Raw genomic sequence first — 18101 nt, forward strand, 5'->3', positions numbered from 1 at the left:
TTCCACACGGATCTATATGAAAATTTGTGTAAATCAGAGTTTTAATAATAATAATAATAATAATTGTCTTTATTGTGTCTCATTTACAATGGATTCTTATAATCTAAGGAACGGTAACAACTGTGTTAGAAACTGTGTTACAGCTATTAACGCCCACCTCCGGGTTTGCTTAAAAACAAAAAGACTAAAACAAAGAAAAATTAAAATATTACAACTAAAACAATACAATTTACAATTTTATAATGTACGTGTTCGTGTATGCGTATGTGTGCGACAGTGCGTTTGTGTATGTGTTTGTGTGTGTATGCGTGCGTGTGTTAGTGTGTGTGTGTATGCGTGCGTGTGTGTGTGTGTGTGTATGAGTGTTCGTGCGTGTATGTACGTGTGAGGGTTCCGTGGTTTTGAGTATGTTTTACAAGCAAGATCTGCAAAGTTAGTGCCTTTAATTTGAAGTGACGATAGTTTCCGTATCAGTATAGGACAGCGTCTTAGCGTTTGCACTAATGTTAGTTTTTCTTATACCATTGGGTTACTTAAAAAGCCACATACACTTCATACTCGATAAGAAAAATAATAAACCGCAGCGCGTGCTAAGTTTTATTGAGTACTGTACTTAAATAGTGAATTGAACAATGAAATGTGTTGTTTAAATGTTTTATTCTTTCTTCAGGAATGATGCGAGCATTTGGGCGCCTGCTTGGTCAATTTCCTCGTACCCGTATGGCTCTAAAGACTTTTTCGTTCTTTCAAACCATTTTGCAACGTTCTCGTGTGCACTGTAGTCGAATCCGAACGCCTGAAATAATATAAAAGTTAAATATTAGGTATATTTCAGTATCATCATCATAATTTCCTTACTGCTGCACTTAAGTCTATGTAGGGAGTTCTGACCTCCATGGTGTTAAAGCCGATTGTCCCCGACGACTGTTTACGATACCCTTTGACTTGCTTATCTGCCAGCTTCATTCAAATATTCTGATGTTTTAATGAAGCCATCGTAACATCATAATCATATGAATTATCCTCAAAATTACTAAAGACTACGACATATGATAAAGATTTACATTTTCAGCATTCAAGTGCCTTATGGTCTTATATCTAGGTCATTAAAGTTAACTCAAAGTAGAGCTTTCGAATTAATCTCTAAATTACAAAAATTTCAGGGAATATATAGAGCATCATTTACAGATCTCCATTCCGTAATGTCTAGGACATCATAACTCAAAGTTTTTTCGAACTCTTAATTACATAAAACTAAGATGATCCGGATTATAGATTATATTAGTTTTTCTGCATTCAAATTCTCTTGCTCTGATGATAATGCCATCATAACCCTAAAGTCCTTGTGAACTAACCTCTAAATTGCTAAAAACCACGACGATAGAGATATCAGCAATGGTGAGATTGTCTCCAGCGACGAACACCCTTCCCTCAAGCATTGAATTCATCCAGCCAAGAGCCTCGTTTAATTTCTCAGCTGCCTCATCGTTGTATTCTTTGCCTTGGAACAGCATCGGAGCCTGCAAACATTTTTATTAATTTCAATTTCAATGTACATGTAAAGTATTTATAATCCCTATTTAAACTATCTTCATCATCATCATCATCATCCTATCAACCCATTACCTGCTTATTACAGGGCCTCCCAAAATGAGAAGGGCATAGACCGTAGTCCAACACGCTGGCCCAGCGTGGATTGGTGGACAGTGAATTTAGTATAGCTTATACTCGTGAGTATTTATTTCGAATGTTATAAGAAATAAAGATAAATACTTTTCCAAAATCCTTTTGTGACTGTCTTTTTCTGCAGCAATTACTTGGTCTTTTCTTTTCTGCAGCAATTATTATAAACAAAAAATACATAGAAATTAAACATAGCCCCGTAGCTTCAGTAATCTTTACAACAAATTGCCAACCGGTCATAATTTAATAGCATTACCGGTCCCATACTTATAGCTAATGCGTGGATATTAAAGATGGCCTCTGGTAAGCATCCAGTCGAAGTCACTGTCAGAAAAGTTACTAAATTTTGGAATATGGAATATGTATATACGAGTATGTCGTTCAATTTACTAATCAAGCAAATCTTTTAATGTATATATACGTACATAGAGGTCCATGTAGCGTTTGTACAATGTACCAAGGTCGAAGTTAAGTCTCTGGTCCACCAACGCCCGCTGCCGAGGATTTTTCGGATACAACGCGTCACTCCGACCGTAAGCGTTCACCAGGTAAGCAAGGATAGCGCGACTGTGAAGAAATACAGGTAGATTCGTTTGAGGAATTACTGCCTCGTTTGTCTAGTGGTTAAGATGTTTAACTACGGATCATGAGGTCAGGAAACATCAACCAATTACCAGCCTACTACAGAGCACGGGTCTCCTCCTGCAATGAGAAGGGGTTAAGGCCGTAGGCCACTGCGCTGACCCAGTGCGGATTGGTATTGGTGGACTCCACACACCTTTGAGAACATTATGTAGAACTCTCAGGCATGCAGGTTTCCTTACGATGTTTTCCTTCACCGTTGAAGCAAGAGACATTTTAATTACTTATAACGTACATTACTTAGAAAAGTTAGAGGTGCGTGCTGGGATTCGAACTCGGACCCCGAAAGTGAAGTCGAGCTCTTACCCAATGCGCTATCACCGCTTCAGTTTTGGGGTTGGCCTGGTCTTTAAAACGAAATTTTCTTACCTTTCCCACAAAATAAAACCGCTGTCATCCATTGTTGGTATCGTATGCTGGGGATTCATCTAAATAACAAATGAAAATCATAATTAGTAAGTACGAGTATGTACAGGAGTACATAAATATATTATTAGTTATTACCTGGCCTTGCAGTAAGTGGTATCTATTAGATACTGACCTACGTAACGAAAACATGACTTGTTGACATGGAGTTCATAACAAACATCACATAGTTACCTAAGTAGCAAGTTTTATTTCTATGTATGAAAAGATTCGTATATTTCATATTGGTATTTCTATATTTGGCCAAGAATACGTGTATAATATTAGTTAATGGCTTAGTCAGGGCATTTTTTATTACTAGCTATCGAAACCGGCAGATGTCGTCCTCGTCGTCCACATTAGTTGTCAAATAATGTGTTTTCACAAGATTGAAGTAAATACACAATTTTTTTTCAAAATCGGTCCAGCTGTTGAGAAGTAGCTAGTTGACACACATACAGAAGATTTATATACGTTCGTATTTTTTTCTCCGAAATTCATTATGAGAAAGAGTTAAACTTCATTCTTTATTCACAAGAAAATGTTTTTTAGCAATATTTGTTTGCTCTAAGATTATGTGTTTCGAAAAAGCTTTCGAAAGGTGAAGAGAATCTTCAAAAAAATTATAACTACAATGAATATGTTAGAATGCTTTTTACAGTTTAAGCTATCGCGATAATAATTTATTTTGTAATAAAACTTTGCTTGCGTGTTGTTTGGTCAGTCTACGTCCAATGGCTTTAAATGTAGTTTAAAACCATCTAGAGTCCTTAGGATCCAGGGAAGAGTCGAAGGCACCAGAGCACGCGGATGATCGCCCATGAGATGCGCCAACCAAAGAGGCTGCAATAGCTGTCGTTTACATGAGTTAACAAGAAAGGCAGCTACCAGAGATGAGTGGTGCCCGATAGTCAAGCTTGTCACAACACTTAAATGACGACCTCGACCGAACCAACTGAGAAGAAAGATGATCCTTAGCCGTAAGCTCGTTTGTTCATATGTTAAAATACCTTTAAATATTCCGGTGTTTTATGTTCTCCCTCCATGATGTTTGTTAGTACCAACTCCAGGTCGATCCCAAGGGCCCGTGCAGTCATCATCACTGACCGGCATGGTGGGGAAGGCGGCAGGTAGTACAACTTTATAGGTTGACTCGGCATTTTACCTCCTTTTGATCTGGCTGCAGCGTTGCTGTGTTACAAAGCTTTCTTTTAATACAAACACAAACTTATTATTATGTCAAACTCATTCAGTTTGTCTAAGGTTAGCTAAGAGAAATTGTTCTTTATCGATGTGCCTACCTACGCCTATATTATGTGCTATAACTTTATTTGATTGATTCTTTTACAATAAATGGTTCATATTCTTAAAAGTACTTTTAATACATTTTATATGTTTTAACACGATGATATCAGAAACCTCCTGTAAAATATGAGAAATTATTAGTGCCTAGTAAATATTTAGGTAAGCTAGACCACTGAACTTGGTGTTCCATAATTCTCTCGGCGCGTGGCGCGTTACAATTCTTAAGGCTTTAAAAATTTACTATGCATAATACTATGTGTATCAACATGATCACTAACACTGATTGTCGTCCACTGCTGGACAAATACATATTGGGATTATTAGAATGAACCTGTTCACTCTACTAGAATTACTTATATTTGTAGGACCGCGCCTATCACCGCTTCACCAGAGATATTGTGTTTCAAGTTTATTAAACCTTTATCTCAATTCATACAAAGAAAGGCATAAATCTAAGAAAAGAGATAAGAAATATACATTTTGCATAAAAAGTGCAGTGATGAAGCAATCCACACAAAGAAACAGTGCATGTTGATGCCAGCAAAATATAAGTGCAAGTATAACTTAGGTGTATATTACTTTGTTAGCCATATTATATCCACTCAAACTTCAAAGTCACCCTTTCCATTATAATTACACGCAGTGGCGTGCAAAGATTACATCGAAAAAAATGTTGCAGGCGATTTCATAATACATATTGTATTGTAAACTCATACAATAATGGCCTTTGATGGTCAATGATGGCGCACGACTTTAGCATAATTTTGGTCTACAACTCTAACAACTGGACAGAAATAAAATGAAACAAGAAAAGCCACTGCCACACTCAGTGATATTGGTAGTCAAATCTGACATTGGAGACAAGTGGCAGGAAAAAAGTCTTAGAAGGTGAGTATGGCCATGTTGTAGAGACCACAATGTTACGTCGGTAACAGATGCCTCAACATTGCCGTATCTGGAGTTAACATAGGGGCCGTCCAAAAAAGCTTGTCAGACATCGACAACGCTGATTTGGGAGCAAATAGTTTAAAAAATCTGTTACTTTAGTCCGGGATAAACTAGGGCGCAATAAGCCGAAATCTGGGATCAGTTTCCCGTTTACCTAGAGAACAACACTCAGTTAAAAAACGTAGTAAAAGCAAAAACCAGTGCCTCTACGCTCGTTTTAGTGTGCCTAACCTTATATGCATTTTCTATAGATAAGTGTGATTAGATTTATTGGTAAGGACTGAGCAAAGTGGGCTGGAGTAAGCCGGTAATATGGTTCCACCTAGTGGTATAGCCCTTATGCCCGTTTTCACTGACGACGAACAAAGCAAAGCCTTAAAAAGTAATACCTAATCTATGGAGATTCCTAATCATACACCAAACGTTCACCAATAGTTTTAAGAATTGGTCATGTTTTTTTCATAGACATCGCCTCAATCAAAGGCATTCAATTTAGGGCATGACTAGGTTTAGTCAAATAGGACGAACTTAAAGGAAAACCAGTTCCTTTCCGCTAGTTTTATGTGCATAACCTGATAACCATTGTCTACAGATAATTAAGATTCGATTTTTACCAGACTATTAATTAATATCATATTATAAAAATCCATTAGTGTGTAAGTATCGTTTTCCAACACCTATAATCGTTTTCTTGCATTTTCACTTACCACTGGAAACTGATGGCGAGAACTGTTAATACAATCGGAAGCAGATTCATTCTGGATATGTGCTTCTTTATCATTTAATTGTAATTAAAAGCCTTGTTACTAATAAATAAAAACAAAATCGTCTATCTATTTAATGCTAAATCTAATAACTTTTATAGTAGGTAATTAGGAAAGGGGTAAAAAGGACACTAGTCATCTAAAATATCACTAATGCTCTATTGAAAGAAACGATTATAATAACGCGTAAGTTTCCTAAAAAACTCACGTGATAATAAAAGTTGGAAACCCTAAATAATGATTGTATGCAGCATTAAAATCTGTAGATGTGAGTGCATGCGAATCCGTGTGAAATATGGTTTTAATATCTATCTGTCTTAATTTTCTTTCCGTTTCCTTATTAATCGGTAACCCCATTTGAAATCTAATGTACAAGCACAGTTTTTGGTTGTCACCGCATATTTTTTGTAAAGACTTTGTTCAGTTATTTCATAGAAAGTATAAATCTCTTAATAAAAGTCGTGAAACAAAAGCTTTTCTGAATCATAAATACTAAAATATCTCATCAAAACACCAAATATCCTTGTAAACGTTTGTAAAATTAAAAAGCCGTGATTTTTTTTTGCTTTTTCGTTTGTTTAATTCAATATTATTGTAAGGAAAAATGTCTAGAAAAAGAATTATTATTTTCCAGTACGAGTTAGCCCTTGACTGCAAATTCTCATGGTAAGTGTTGATACAGTCTAGCTGGGAACGGGCATGTCTATACGACATCGTACCAAAAGGCTAAATAACTTTGCGGAACGTCTTTATCGGTAGGTTGATGGTAAGTCGTGACCGAAGCCTCTCGCTCGACGAAAAATATGAAAAGCTGACACTTCTCTTGATCCAAATATGTACGCACTATTTCAAAACTCTCCGAAAAATTAAGGTGAACTTTGCCAGTCTCGCTTCTAATAAACCGCAGGTACAGTAAAATTGCGTAAAAAATATTAAAAAAAAAAATAATAGAGAGCAATTGAAAAATCCAATTTTCATAACACAAATTAAATTAGAACTCACGGTGCAACTTGTACTTTCTGCACAACCGTTTTGTCCATACATTGCCCCAGTTTGATATCTCACTAAAAACTTAATTTAACACTGTAATTCTAGAGCAAAGAATAAAGGTGTAAACTAACATAAAACTTTTAACAACGAGTTTATAAAAGATTATCTACAGAATTAAAATACTATAGGTACTATGAAGTTTAAAATGCATGGACATTATTAGCAGATTTTTTTTTGGAATTATATTCCATCCTAGATCATAGCGCATCAAAATTAAAAACTAAAAGTATCTTGGTCTAAAAGTATCTTGGGCTATCCTTTCCTACAGCGTAGCATTGGAAAAACGATAACCCTGTTTTTATATCTGTCTAATTAGTTTCGTTTAGAAATCTGTGTTTAGCAGAATTCACATCAATTGTCTCATAACTCATCGATTAATATTTTTATTCAATACTTATGAATAAAAAAATGTACTTCTAGAAGTTCAACTCAATGAGCTATAATAAATGTTAAGCTATATTTAATATAAAAAGTCACCTTTTATATGTAATGTTATGAAAATATTTATCACTTTTACAATCTAAATTCGCACTTTGGAAATGTTGCCACGTTGACGATCAGTCAAGTTATGAGAAGAAGTAGTTTTATACCACGATTATAGTAACAATGTTATGGTCGAGAGCTCTATGGTAACGAATAGGCGCGCCCATTTACTGCCAGTCAGAGTGACGACGCATATAATTCATATAATGTGTTTGTTCAATTATTTATCGTCCATCGTCCATCCGTCCATCGAATTTTTATATTCAATATTATTTCTGACTTGAATAAGTGAGAGAAATTCCCAAAAACCCTGTTTTTTTGTAGCATTTGTTATATTTTTTTGTAAACATTATAGGCATGTGCCTGTTCCCTGGGTGTTAAAGCTATATAGGTACTTATCCATTAACGATATGGCATGGGTCTCTTGTCAGTATATGCGACCCGGGGTTTAGGCCGTAGTCTACCAAGCTGGCCCAGTGCGAATTGGTAGACTTCACATACCTTTGAGAACATTATAGAGAACTCTCCGGCATGCTGGTTTCCTCATGAAGATTTCCTTCACCTTTAAAGCAAGTGATATTTTAATTGCTTACTTTAAAAACGAGCATAACTCCGAAAATATAGAAGTGTGTGCCGGGGATCGAACTTTGGCATCGCTAAAGAAAGTTCGAAACTTTTAGAGCTTCGGTCCACACTAGACTAGCACCGTTTTCATGGTATCTGCTTCAATACTGAGTCAGAAACTCAAAACAAAATTACGGATTTCATAAAGTATTCAGGGCAAAATATAACCCCAGTTCTTGTTGCTTAGGAGGCAACTTATCTAATAATGGCGCGTCAAGGCTAATTTATTTAAGTTATTTTGATCAATAGTAAGTTTCCCATTGTTTAAAGTGATACTAATTCATTTCGTTCACTTGAAAACTAAAATCGAGGGCAGAATAAAAAAAACTTGTGCGATCTTAGGACTGTAATTAAAAGATGAGATGAGAGATAGCATAATTTACCTTATTTAGTTTATGCCACCCTAATTAGTTTTTTTTTTTGTTTCTTTTGAGTCACTTTTCTTTGTGTTGTAGGCTTGTACTTTGTATGATATAATAATTGTTATATATATTTATTTTTAATTTGGTAACTGCTCTGCTCTTGTGTACAACCTAACCCTTAAGTCTGTTTTTTTACCCTTTCCTTTGTTGGGTTGCCTGTGTATTATTGTGTTGTTTTTGTTTATGATTTAATTTCTGTTAGGTGTACAATAAAGTGTATTTTCATTTCAATTTACATTAAATAGATCGTAAGAAAATTAGTTAGAAACAATGTAGAGCTGACAAACCAAACCCATGTAGTATTTTGTAAATAATGGCACATGATGATGCCCAGTTATCTATTTACTCTAGTTGGAGATAAATCCCATGTAATTTTGACTGTAAACGGTATCAGGATGTTTAAGGGCTTTCATGTACGTGTTATAATGATGGTAAATGGCCACTTTCAGTCATTGTGCATAAAAGCCTAATTGACTGAAATCATATGTAACGAGGTGTCATTAAATAACTATCAACACGAATGCTGTGCAAAATGTTTTACCAAGTCTTAAATTTATTTGAAAATTAAATTAATTTGAAAAAATTCTAAATTCATTTTCAAGTAGGCCCAGTTTATAAGCACTTTTGAAATGTCAAGTCAGTCTGTTTGTAGTGACTCTACAACCGGTTCGGAAGGCAAATTCCGCCGAGAAGAGCCGACAAGAAAATCATTTTACTTTTTCTTTCTTGTGAGAGATGAGAGCGAATCGTTACTAATATTATAAAGCGTGTTTGTTTGTTTATTTGTCCTTCGTTCACGTTCTAATTATGCAACCAATAAACTTGATTTTTGGCATAGGTTAGCTGAAATGACGAAAAGTAGCCTATTTATATTACAGTATTTTTTTGTACAGTAATCAATGATGAAACAAGTGATGAACACCCGATGGTAAGTGGAAAACTATTGCCTATGAACAGAGCAACACTTCGCAGGGCATGCAAGGAACACCTCCTGCAAAGTGTTGGAAGCGTTGGATCTTAGCTTAACACCTTTGCCTCAGGTTGTGTCACAGGGTGTCCTACAACCTGAGGCAAAGGTGTTAAGCATCATATGCCTGCATGAGGCAAAGGTGTTAAGCATCATATGCCTGCATGAGGCAAAGGTGTTAAGCATCATATGCCTGCAGTTATACTGGACATCGAACTCTTTAGACCGGAACACAGCATCGCGACAATGCTGTTTAGCGGCAGAAATAAGTGGTAGTACTTCCCCGGACGAGCTTTGTCGTAAAAGCTCTTCTACCTACTACGAGAAAATCTCTGCCGCTAAGCAGCAATGCTGTCTCGTTCTTTACTTCCGAGGGCCGAGTTCGAATTCCAGCACGCACATCTAACTTTTCTAAGTTATGTGCGTTTTAAGCAATTAAAATAACACTTGTGATAAACGACTAAGACTAGATTACTATTTTTTGTAAGTGATAGGAGGAGCTGAGACTGGTTAGACAGTTCTTTTCAGATATTGTTTATGCGAATAATTTTTATTTTTTTATAAGAATACAGAACTTAAAAATTTCAGTACAACTACACCTACACTTAATGTCCATGTGTCTCAAAAAACAAAATCAAACGAAGACGAAGTCGCGGGAAACAGCTAGTACTAAATAGTTTAGGTATGATTATTAATTTGTTTTTCTTTTATGTATTTGACTATAGTTAGTCTTTGACTGTGATCTCAACTGGTAAATAATAAAAATAATTCTTTAAGTGGTAACTATGACCCATCTACACTATTATATAACAGAATAATTAAAAACAGTAATAATCCCTACTAATATTATAAATGTGAATAGTATAATAGGAGTAAGTTTGTTTGTTACGCTTTCACTCGACAACTACCTTACCGATCTTCATGAAACTCTTTATACATATTCTTGGAGGTAATAGAAATAATAAAGTATACTTTTCATTGAAAAAAAAAATTACGTAAGATTAAAAAAATGATTTTTTAAATAAATCTAAAAATCTCATATATGACTATATGTATATAATATTACGCGGGCGGATCCTGCTGCCACGCCTGAAGCTGGTCAACTTGTTAGGGCTACAGCAGTTATATTTATTTTTAACCCCTAATTAGTTTTAACGTGGCATCGGACCGGAACGCTACGTCGCTTTGTACGAAGTAAAAAAAGTAATTTCAATTGATTTTATGATTCCGTCTTCCCCGATACTTATAATTTGGGTTCCTTCAAATCAAGAGTGAATAGGCATCTTCTAGGCAAGCGGGTAAGCCGCATCATCACTTATTTTCGGGTTTGATTGCGGTTTACCGGTAACATTATCAACGCAGCAAAAATAATACGCTTGAATTACAAATGAGTATATATTAAATTACCATTATGACATATTGTTATAAGATTTACCGAAATTACATAACACAATAAACTATTTGGAGATTGCACTGGCTTAAAGCAGCAATGTTTGTTTGGCACACGAATTCACTTTTCGTCTAAAGCTTCAACGGTAGACGCACTGCTTGCATTATCGTTATTTTTTTCTTCCATTAGTTCTGAAGCCTTTTCAATTTCCGAACTTTTGTTTGCAACGTTCACGTCGGGGGAGTCAGTCTTGATAGAGTTAATTCGCTCTCGATTTCCTTCGGTCGCTTGCCCATCGCTCTGGGTGATTTTCATCTTTTTGCTCTTCGAATTTCCCATTTTATGTCCTGAATACGCGTGATCTCATGTATGACTGATACGACTTGTTGATACTCTTTCTGCTTCACAAAGATAAAGCCTTGATAACAAATCTTTGTAATTAAACAACGGTGTATGGGCTGTTAGCATTAATAAAACGATAAGAGTACGGAGCACCGCGAGCACACAATGCGAAATTGCAACTGCTGTAAATATTTTAGTAAAACATGTGTTTATCACACCGCTCGCAAGATAAGACGGGAATGACACATAGCCCGTATAAGCGTTGCATTGACCGCGAGTATAACATACTGCTCGCATTGCCTTCGTGTAAAACAGTTATTTTTAAAACATCCTCAACAGTGTGCACTTTAGTGAGTTCAAAGCCACATTACCTCTGTTTTTTTTCTTAGAATTGACGACCAAGGCAGTGGCGCACCTGCAGTGGCGTGCATAAAGGGTATGCACAGGAAATGCAGATGATATAAACTAATGAAAATCTACAGTACGAGTTATAAAAAACTTAAGGATAGGCATCGTAAGACTAAGAGTTATATAAAACCAAGCCTTAAGTATTTTTAACTAGTACTGGAGTTTTCTTCATTTAATATCATCAAAGTCAAAGTCAAAGTCAAATATTTCTTTATTCAAATAAGCACATACTCGTAGAGGGCACTTTTGATGTGTACATTACATGTAAAATATGACATAGGAGTGAGTTGATGGTCATAAATAAATTCGTCAACTTAAAACTAAAGCTACGAGGGTTCCAAACGCGCCCTGATCTAAGAAGAAGCCCACAACAAACTTAGCCGGTTAATACTTTTTTTTTTTGTTATCACCATCTCACATTGTCACATTGTCACATTGTCATCTGCATACCCTATGCATACTCTCTATGCATGCCACTGCAGGTGGGCCATCTGCCATGTCCGTCAATTCTAACTAAGAAAAAAAAGTGGCTTTGAACCCACCTGATGGTTGGATTTGCACATTCAATAATATGTAAGAGAATTCTGTAAGGTACATGGCGCTTCTTATACGAGACTGATTACTCTTCCCACCTTTTTGTAAAATCGCCTATAAATAGGGCAACTCTAAGCAGGACCTGCATCATGCCCTGTATGTACCAGTAGTGTAGGTGTTAAGCCTCAGGTGCCTGCAGTGGCGTGCACCTCACACATGCACAAAAGCACTGTCTACCCTAAAATTGATATATAAGTCTTATAGGAGGAGAATTTTGACGGTTTTATTCAATGTTCCTGCTGTATGCATACCATATGGTAAGAAACCCAGTGCACGCCACTGGGTGCCTGTAATTAGGTATTCTGGCACCCACGCAGTTTAGCTTGGAACAACGCATTCTTTTCAGCAAAAATAGGCATGGTGGTAGTACTATTCCAGACAAACTCTTTCACAAAAAGCTCTACTAGTCATTAAAAAACTTTGTAGCCAGGTTTACTTTGGGCCATACTAATTTATTATCCCGCCTACAATATACCTAATATTGTAGGCAGGGTAATAAATAAATTAGTATGGCCCAAAGTAAACCTCACTCTATATAAAAGAAATGTTTATTGTATGGCAATTACAATTTATAAAAATGTACCATATACTTTATTTAACATCTGCCTAAATTTAAGATTAAAATTTATTATGCTTCGTCAATTTTATTCAGTAGACGAATATCTAAAATTAAAGGCTTAAATTATTGTATTTCTAGGTTTATATTTTGGTTTACTTTACATTATTTAATTTTAAGTTGGCATTGTAATTTAACTACACAATTTTTGATACCTTAATTTTCTGACATTTTGTATAAATTAGAAAAATAATTATATAATTAAGTTGTTATTGTAATTTGCATGCCATAGAATGGCAGATTGTAGCAAGTAGCTTGTTACGTTTTATTATAAGATCATATTTGTTAACCTGCAATCACGCAAATAAAGATTAGAATTTGAATTTTGAATTTGAATTCTTTGTTTAAACTTAGTTGATACATTAAGTCTGCTCCCGCTCATCTTGTCCTAATCCAAAGGTTGCCTGGCAGAGATCGCTACTAAGCGATAAGGCCGCCTTTTGTATTCTATTTCTGTGTTTGTATTTCTATTGTTTTTTTTTATTTTCCTAACTTCATAGTGGTGTACAATTAAAGATAAGGGTTAAATAAATAATAATAAGTCAGTACTAATGCATCAATGTATCAGTGTACAAATACTTGTAGTATGTGATTCAGTGTTTGAAACACTTGTTTAAAGTCGTTGTTTTGTCGATCTATCTCAGTTCTCTTGTTATCTTGTGAGTCACCAGGACCAAAATAATGTGCCACCGAGCACCGAGTGACATCACGTCAGCGCATGCACAAGGTTATCGGCTGCACTTGTTGATCACTTAGGCTGACTGTACGATGGCTACATTACTGCGATAGTAGCTTCAGTTATTTATTACTAATTACTTTGTCTAGCTTATCGTAGCGCAAGAGACAATTACTAAGTTACAAACAAAAAACGATTTCAAGAAATATATTATGGTATATAAATAATAACCAAAATTAAATGAGGCCATTAGTTAGGGCTTTGGCCTCCCTATTAGAGGGACCAAGTTCAATCTTCGGGACGCTTTAAGTTTTAAAGCAATACGCGTTTTTAATTTATTCACTAAATATCACTTGCTTTAACGGTGAAGGAAAACATTATGTGGACACCTGCACGCCTCAGAAATCTGCATAATGTTCACAAAGGCGTGTGAAGTCGACTAATAAGCACTTGGCCAGCCTGGTGGACGGCCTAATCCCTTCTCATTCTTTAAAGACTGACTAACGCAGTGGGCAGCGACCCTACTTTCTGACTCCAAAGCCGTGGGTTCGATTCCCACTACTGGAAAATGTTTGTGTGATGAGCAAGAATATTTTTCAGTGTCTGGGTGTTTATATGAATATTCTAAGTATTTCTGTACATTATTCATGAAAATATTAATCAGTCACCTTAGTACCCCTAACACAAGCTACGCTTACTTGCTAGATGGCGATGTGTGTATTGTCGTAGTATATTATTTATTATTCTCAGAGCAGACCTTCTTAATCAGAAAGTATAATATCTGCGCTAAATTTTATCTGTTAAGTTATAACTTTAAATTTTATTTCAAGTAGTTCTACTTCATGTAAAAACGTGAAGTCTATTCGGTTTAAGTGTCTTTACCCTATAGAAAGTTATTACAGTAATTGCTGATAAAATAATGAAGACCTACCTATTAACCACATTAATGTTTAATTTTTTGTTTTTATGTATAAAAAATTCCCTTCAAAATAATTAAATAGTATTCAATTTAATAGTGACAAAAACTGTTTTAAGATCTTCAAAATGTCATATATTTCTTTCAAGTATCAATTTTGCTACCAGGTATTTATTTTTTGGTAGATAGCTTTAAAATTGTCCATTTTAACGATTTCGTACTGTGATATTGCCTTGATAGCTTCTATGTCTATCGCTCAGAGAAAAAAGGGAACCGCAAAAATAACCTAGTTTTAGTTTACAGTAGGTACGTTTTCTTTATTTGCCTGACTATCCTATTCAAACTAGCGTTTGGCGTGAAATTAATCACATGGCTTAGGAAAACTAAGGATATTATTTTTTGTCGAAGGCAGGACGCAATTCTACCTATTTATTGTTAGTAGAGTATGAGTATAAAAAAAATAGTCATGGATACCATTGTTTTTGCTATGCTACTTTAAAAAAAGTTTTTTACGCGTTATAAACATTACTCACTTTACCTATTATTTGAAACACGTAATTTGAGGGTTGAATGAAGGTAAGGTCTAACGGCAGTACATTTTAGCAGCACTTAAACGTTAAAACATAATTTATGAGTAATGAGTTAATGACGTCACAAACTGAAGGTCATAAATCGTCTCCTTTGTTAGGACACATCATGAATAGATGACCTTGTCTTTATTTATTTTACCTGCTAGTTTTCCTAATGTTGAGAGTTACTAAGCTGTTTTATTTACCATGCTGATTTGCTACACAATTGTATTTGTAAATAATTTCGCACTTGATGTGAAATAAGTATACATTTTTTCACTACAACTGAGCCCTTGACTACTGTTTCACCTGGTGGTGAGTGATGATGCAGACTAGGATGACAGCAGACTAAACTGTCACTGTCAGGTGTATGGCAGGTTATATTAAACCCATAACCATTCGGTTTCTAACTATGCGACATTATACTGGAACACTAAATTACCGGCACGTGTTTGTCGGTAGGGTGGTAACCAGCCACAATCTCCCACTAGATAAGACCAGATAAAAATCGGAAATTATAAATTCCCAAATTTTCTTCGCCAAATTTCTTCCACCGGGAACAGAACCCGGGATCTCCATTTATAAAACCACATTGGTCACCACTGCCACCACATCAAAATTAAATGAAACTTATAGCCATTGTATTAAGATCTATGTCCACAAATCTTCAGCTTGTGCTTTTGGCAGAATAATAAAACGGTATAAGTTCCCAAGATAAGAGCTTTCAAACAAAACAAAACTTAAGACTTGTTAATAGATTATTTATTTACACTCGTTTATAATATAAAGTAAGACAATCAAGCGAAACCGGTTTCTAGATAAGTAAAGAATCGGTAAGATAAGATTGTCGAAAAGGCTATAAATAAAATAAATAAATAATATAAATATATCTTTACACACAAATTAAACACTGAAATCCTAAACTTTTTGAAGTTCTCTATACTTGTTGATAGCGGTCTCGACGAACTGTGTCGCTCTCTTCAAACGTTCAGGATTAACTAACGAAGCTATTTCATTCACATAGGAAGATGGGTCGATGTTGAAAAATTTACAGATTGCGGAAAGGTTGCAAACTCCGAGGGATGAGAAGCAGCCGAAGACGAGAGCTGGGATGGACGTTATTACGTACATAATCGTCCTTTTAATGAAGCCAATAACGCTCTGAAAGAAATAAATAAGTTCTATGATTTTGTTATGAGCTATTACCTATTTTTATTAACATCATTATCGTTTTAACCTAATTTCAATATTCACTCCAATGTTTATCCAGGCATTGCTAGCTAGTATTTACTGCTGATTTTGCATAATTTAAAAAGATTGTGTCAGCTCCGATGCACGACTGTTGTTTACTCCTTAAGTACGATTGTCGAAACATACACAAAAAGAGTTTATTTAACTGAATAAAGATTAATACCATATGAAAGGGTAAATTAAAAATCCTGTGCAATTTATTCACACACGGCGGAAGTGTAACTTCTTAAAAGTAACCTACGAGAGATTGAGGTGGATGTAGAGCATCTGAACCATTAGGATAAATGTAATGTTTATTATTTAGTTTCCATGGTAACTAGAATAGGTAAAAAAAAAAATATGTTTTCTATCTCACTCTGTCCTATACATTTATGTGTTTGTTTCTTTATCTAGATATTATTCGGTTTCCTTGGTAACTTAAATAGGAAAAATAAGTTAATTAAACGAAAGCGACGTTGCATGTTTGCGCATCACGGTTGCCGGGCATGCAACGTCGCAAAGCGAAAACGTAACGAGGTCATTCATTAGTAGATTTTACTCCTCACATTTTTCTCATATCGGGGCGCCTTATATATGAAAATCGATTCTTAAGGAGTAAACTCCAAAAAAACACAAAAATACGCAGGCATGCCGACGAAATAAACCTTTGAAACTTGGAAGGTAGGATTCATTTTACGTTGAATTTACAATTTTTCGTTATTCGAAAACTGTATTTAAAAATAGAATTAAGAAGAAATCAATTACCGTTGCTACAGAACAAATGAGTCTGACGGGAGCCATGATAAGATCTAACTTGGTCATAGCAGTAGGTGGTGAGGAAACGATTGCTGTGCGGACTCCAACATCATAGGTTACTGCAGGTCTCGGTTCTACCTTGATCACTTTTGGCTCTTTATAGGGGTACGGAAGCGAAATAGTCTGAAAGATAAACACAAAATTTAAATACAAAAAATTAATTGTAAACTACTACAGGATTTGTAGTTTAGTAGCGGACTAGCGTAACTAGCGGACCCGCGCGACTTCGTCCGCGAATGAGCCGACTTAAAAAAATATTCCTATGTTGTCGCGGACTGTTTTATAGAACTTTAAAGAAACAACAATTCCGACAATTCCGATATACCTACTATATACTTCCGTCGTTTGGCGTAACGTTTACCGTTCACGCATCGCACGCATCAGAATCTCTCAAAAAGTATATTTTTTGCAGTTTTTGCCCGAGATTTCAATATAAATGAATCTTAGCTAGATCGATTTATCGCCCCCGAAACCCCCTGTATACTAAATTTCATGAAAATTGTTGGAGCCGATTCCAAGCCTCCGATTATATATATACATAGTTCTATATGTATATATATATATATATATATATATATAATATATATACAAGAATTGCTCGTTTAAAGATATAAGATATACTTACTGGTGCAGGTGGATCGTCGAATTCTACAAGATTGTTATCGAAGTAAGCATACTGGGTACCGCATACCACGGATATGACTGATGCAACGATGATTATTTTCAACATCTGGGAAAATATGAGATTAAGTATCATCCTGTCTATAGAAATATATTAATAGCTATAGCTTTATCTATACGACTGAAAAAGTTACTGTGTATCCTCAAATTTTTCTTAGTTACTTGTTAATGACGTGAGCAAACTTTTTTACAACAAAATAAATGTTTTCACTACTTACCACCTGCTGTTCTGACGTACACGAAAAAAATAAACTCACGTTAAAATTAACGGAACCAATTATAATAAAAAGATTTTCTTTAGTAATAGGTATTTTTATTATAATTTTATATATTTTAGAATATGCTATACTAGAAAGTAAAAAAAAAAAGTTTGTTTGATTAAATATCCATTTTTCACCAGACCAGACCAGTTTTGATGCGGTTTATGGCATTCAACATGTTTACACATTGTAAATTATCGATGGGCACTAGTAGTAGTTATTTTTGTTTATCACAATTATAATGATATTAAAATAATTAATTAGATAAAAATATTAATTCGAAACTTACCTTTCTAATATATTTTTACTG

The 18101-nt window shown here is 35.0% G+C and overlaps 2 protein-coding genes across 4 annotated transcripts; both read right to left on the minus strand.

Annotated features, from left to right (window-relative positions):
• Nucleotides 1-209: 209 nt before the first annotated feature.
• Nucleotides 210-7347, minus strand: LOC120626699 (glutathione S-transferase D7-like). Of its 3 annotated transcripts, XM_039894325.1 has the most exons (7): nt 7275-7341; nt 5691-5789; nt 3741-3921; nt 2695-2753; nt 2109-2250; nt 1356-1520; nt 211-796 (listed from the first exon to the last, which is right to left on the minus strand). In XM_039894325.1, the coding sequence occupies exons 2-7, from the start codon at nt 5762-5764 to the stop codon at nt 656-658; spliced, it is 762 nt and encodes a 253-aa protein (XP_039750259.1). In that variant the 5' UTR covers nt 5765-5789; nt 7275-7341; the 3' UTR covers nt 211-655. The 3 variants fall into 3 exon arrangements, with proteins under 3 accessions (XP_039750260.1, XP_039750259.1, XP_039750261.1); XM_039894326.1 differs by lacking the exons at nt 5691-5789; nt 7275-7341 and adding an exon at nt 6750-6842 and having other exon boundaries at nt 210-796; XM_039894327.1 differs by lacking the exon at nt 5691-5789 and having other exon boundaries at nt 212-796; nt 7275-7347.
• An 8253-nt stretch (nt 7348-15600) lies between these two features.
• Nucleotides 15601-17637, minus strand: LOC120626700. Its single transcript, XM_039894328.1, has 3 exons — nt 17476-17637; nt 16800-16973; nt 15601-15965 (listed from the first exon to the last, which is right to left on the minus strand). The coding sequence occupies exons 1-3, from the start codon at nt 17605-17607 to the stop codon at nt 15723-15725; spliced, it is 549 nt and encodes a 182-aa protein (XP_039750262.1). The 5' UTR covers nt 17608-17637; the 3' UTR covers nt 15601-15722.
• Nucleotides 17638-18101: the final 464 nt, after the last annotated feature.

The sequence above is a fragment of the Pararge aegeria genome, chromosome 10 (assembly GCF_905163445.1).
Source record: "Pararge aegeria chromosome 10, ilParAegt1.1, whole genome shotgun sequence".
In the NCBI taxonomy this organism is placed as follows: domain Eukaryota; kingdom Metazoa; phylum Arthropoda; class Insecta; order Lepidoptera; family Nymphalidae; genus Pararge; species Pararge aegeria.

What these genes read in the sequence shown, in the direction of transcription:
- LOC120626699 (XM_039894325.1), bottom strand. Translation starts at nt 5,764, where the DNA reads ATGATAAAGAAGCACATATCCAGAATGAATCTGCTTCCGATTGTATTA. An exon ending in AAACACCGGAATATTTAAAG is followed by an intron (nt 2,754 to 3,740) that starts GTATTTTAACAT and finishes TTTGTTATTTAG; the next exon opens with ATGAATCCCCAGCATACGAT. An exon ending in TGGTTTTTAGCAATTTAGAG is followed by an intron (nt 797 to 1,355) that starts GTTAGTTCACAA and finishes ATATTATTTCAG; the next exon opens with GCGTTCGGATTCGACTACAG.
- LOC120626700 (XM_039894328.1), bottom strand. Translation starts at nt 17,607, where the DNA reads ATGATACTTAATCTCATATTTTCCCAGATGTTGAAAATAATCATCGTT. An exon ending in TCGACGATCCACCTGCACCA is followed by an intron (nt 16,974 to 17,475) that starts GTAAGTATATCT and finishes TTTATCTTTCAG; the next exon opens with ACTATTTCGCTTCCGTACCC. An exon ending in TCATTTGTTCTGTAGCAACG is followed by an intron (nt 15,966 to 16,799) that starts GTAATTGATTTC and finishes TATTTCTTTCAG; the next exon opens with AGCGTTATTGGCTTCATTAA.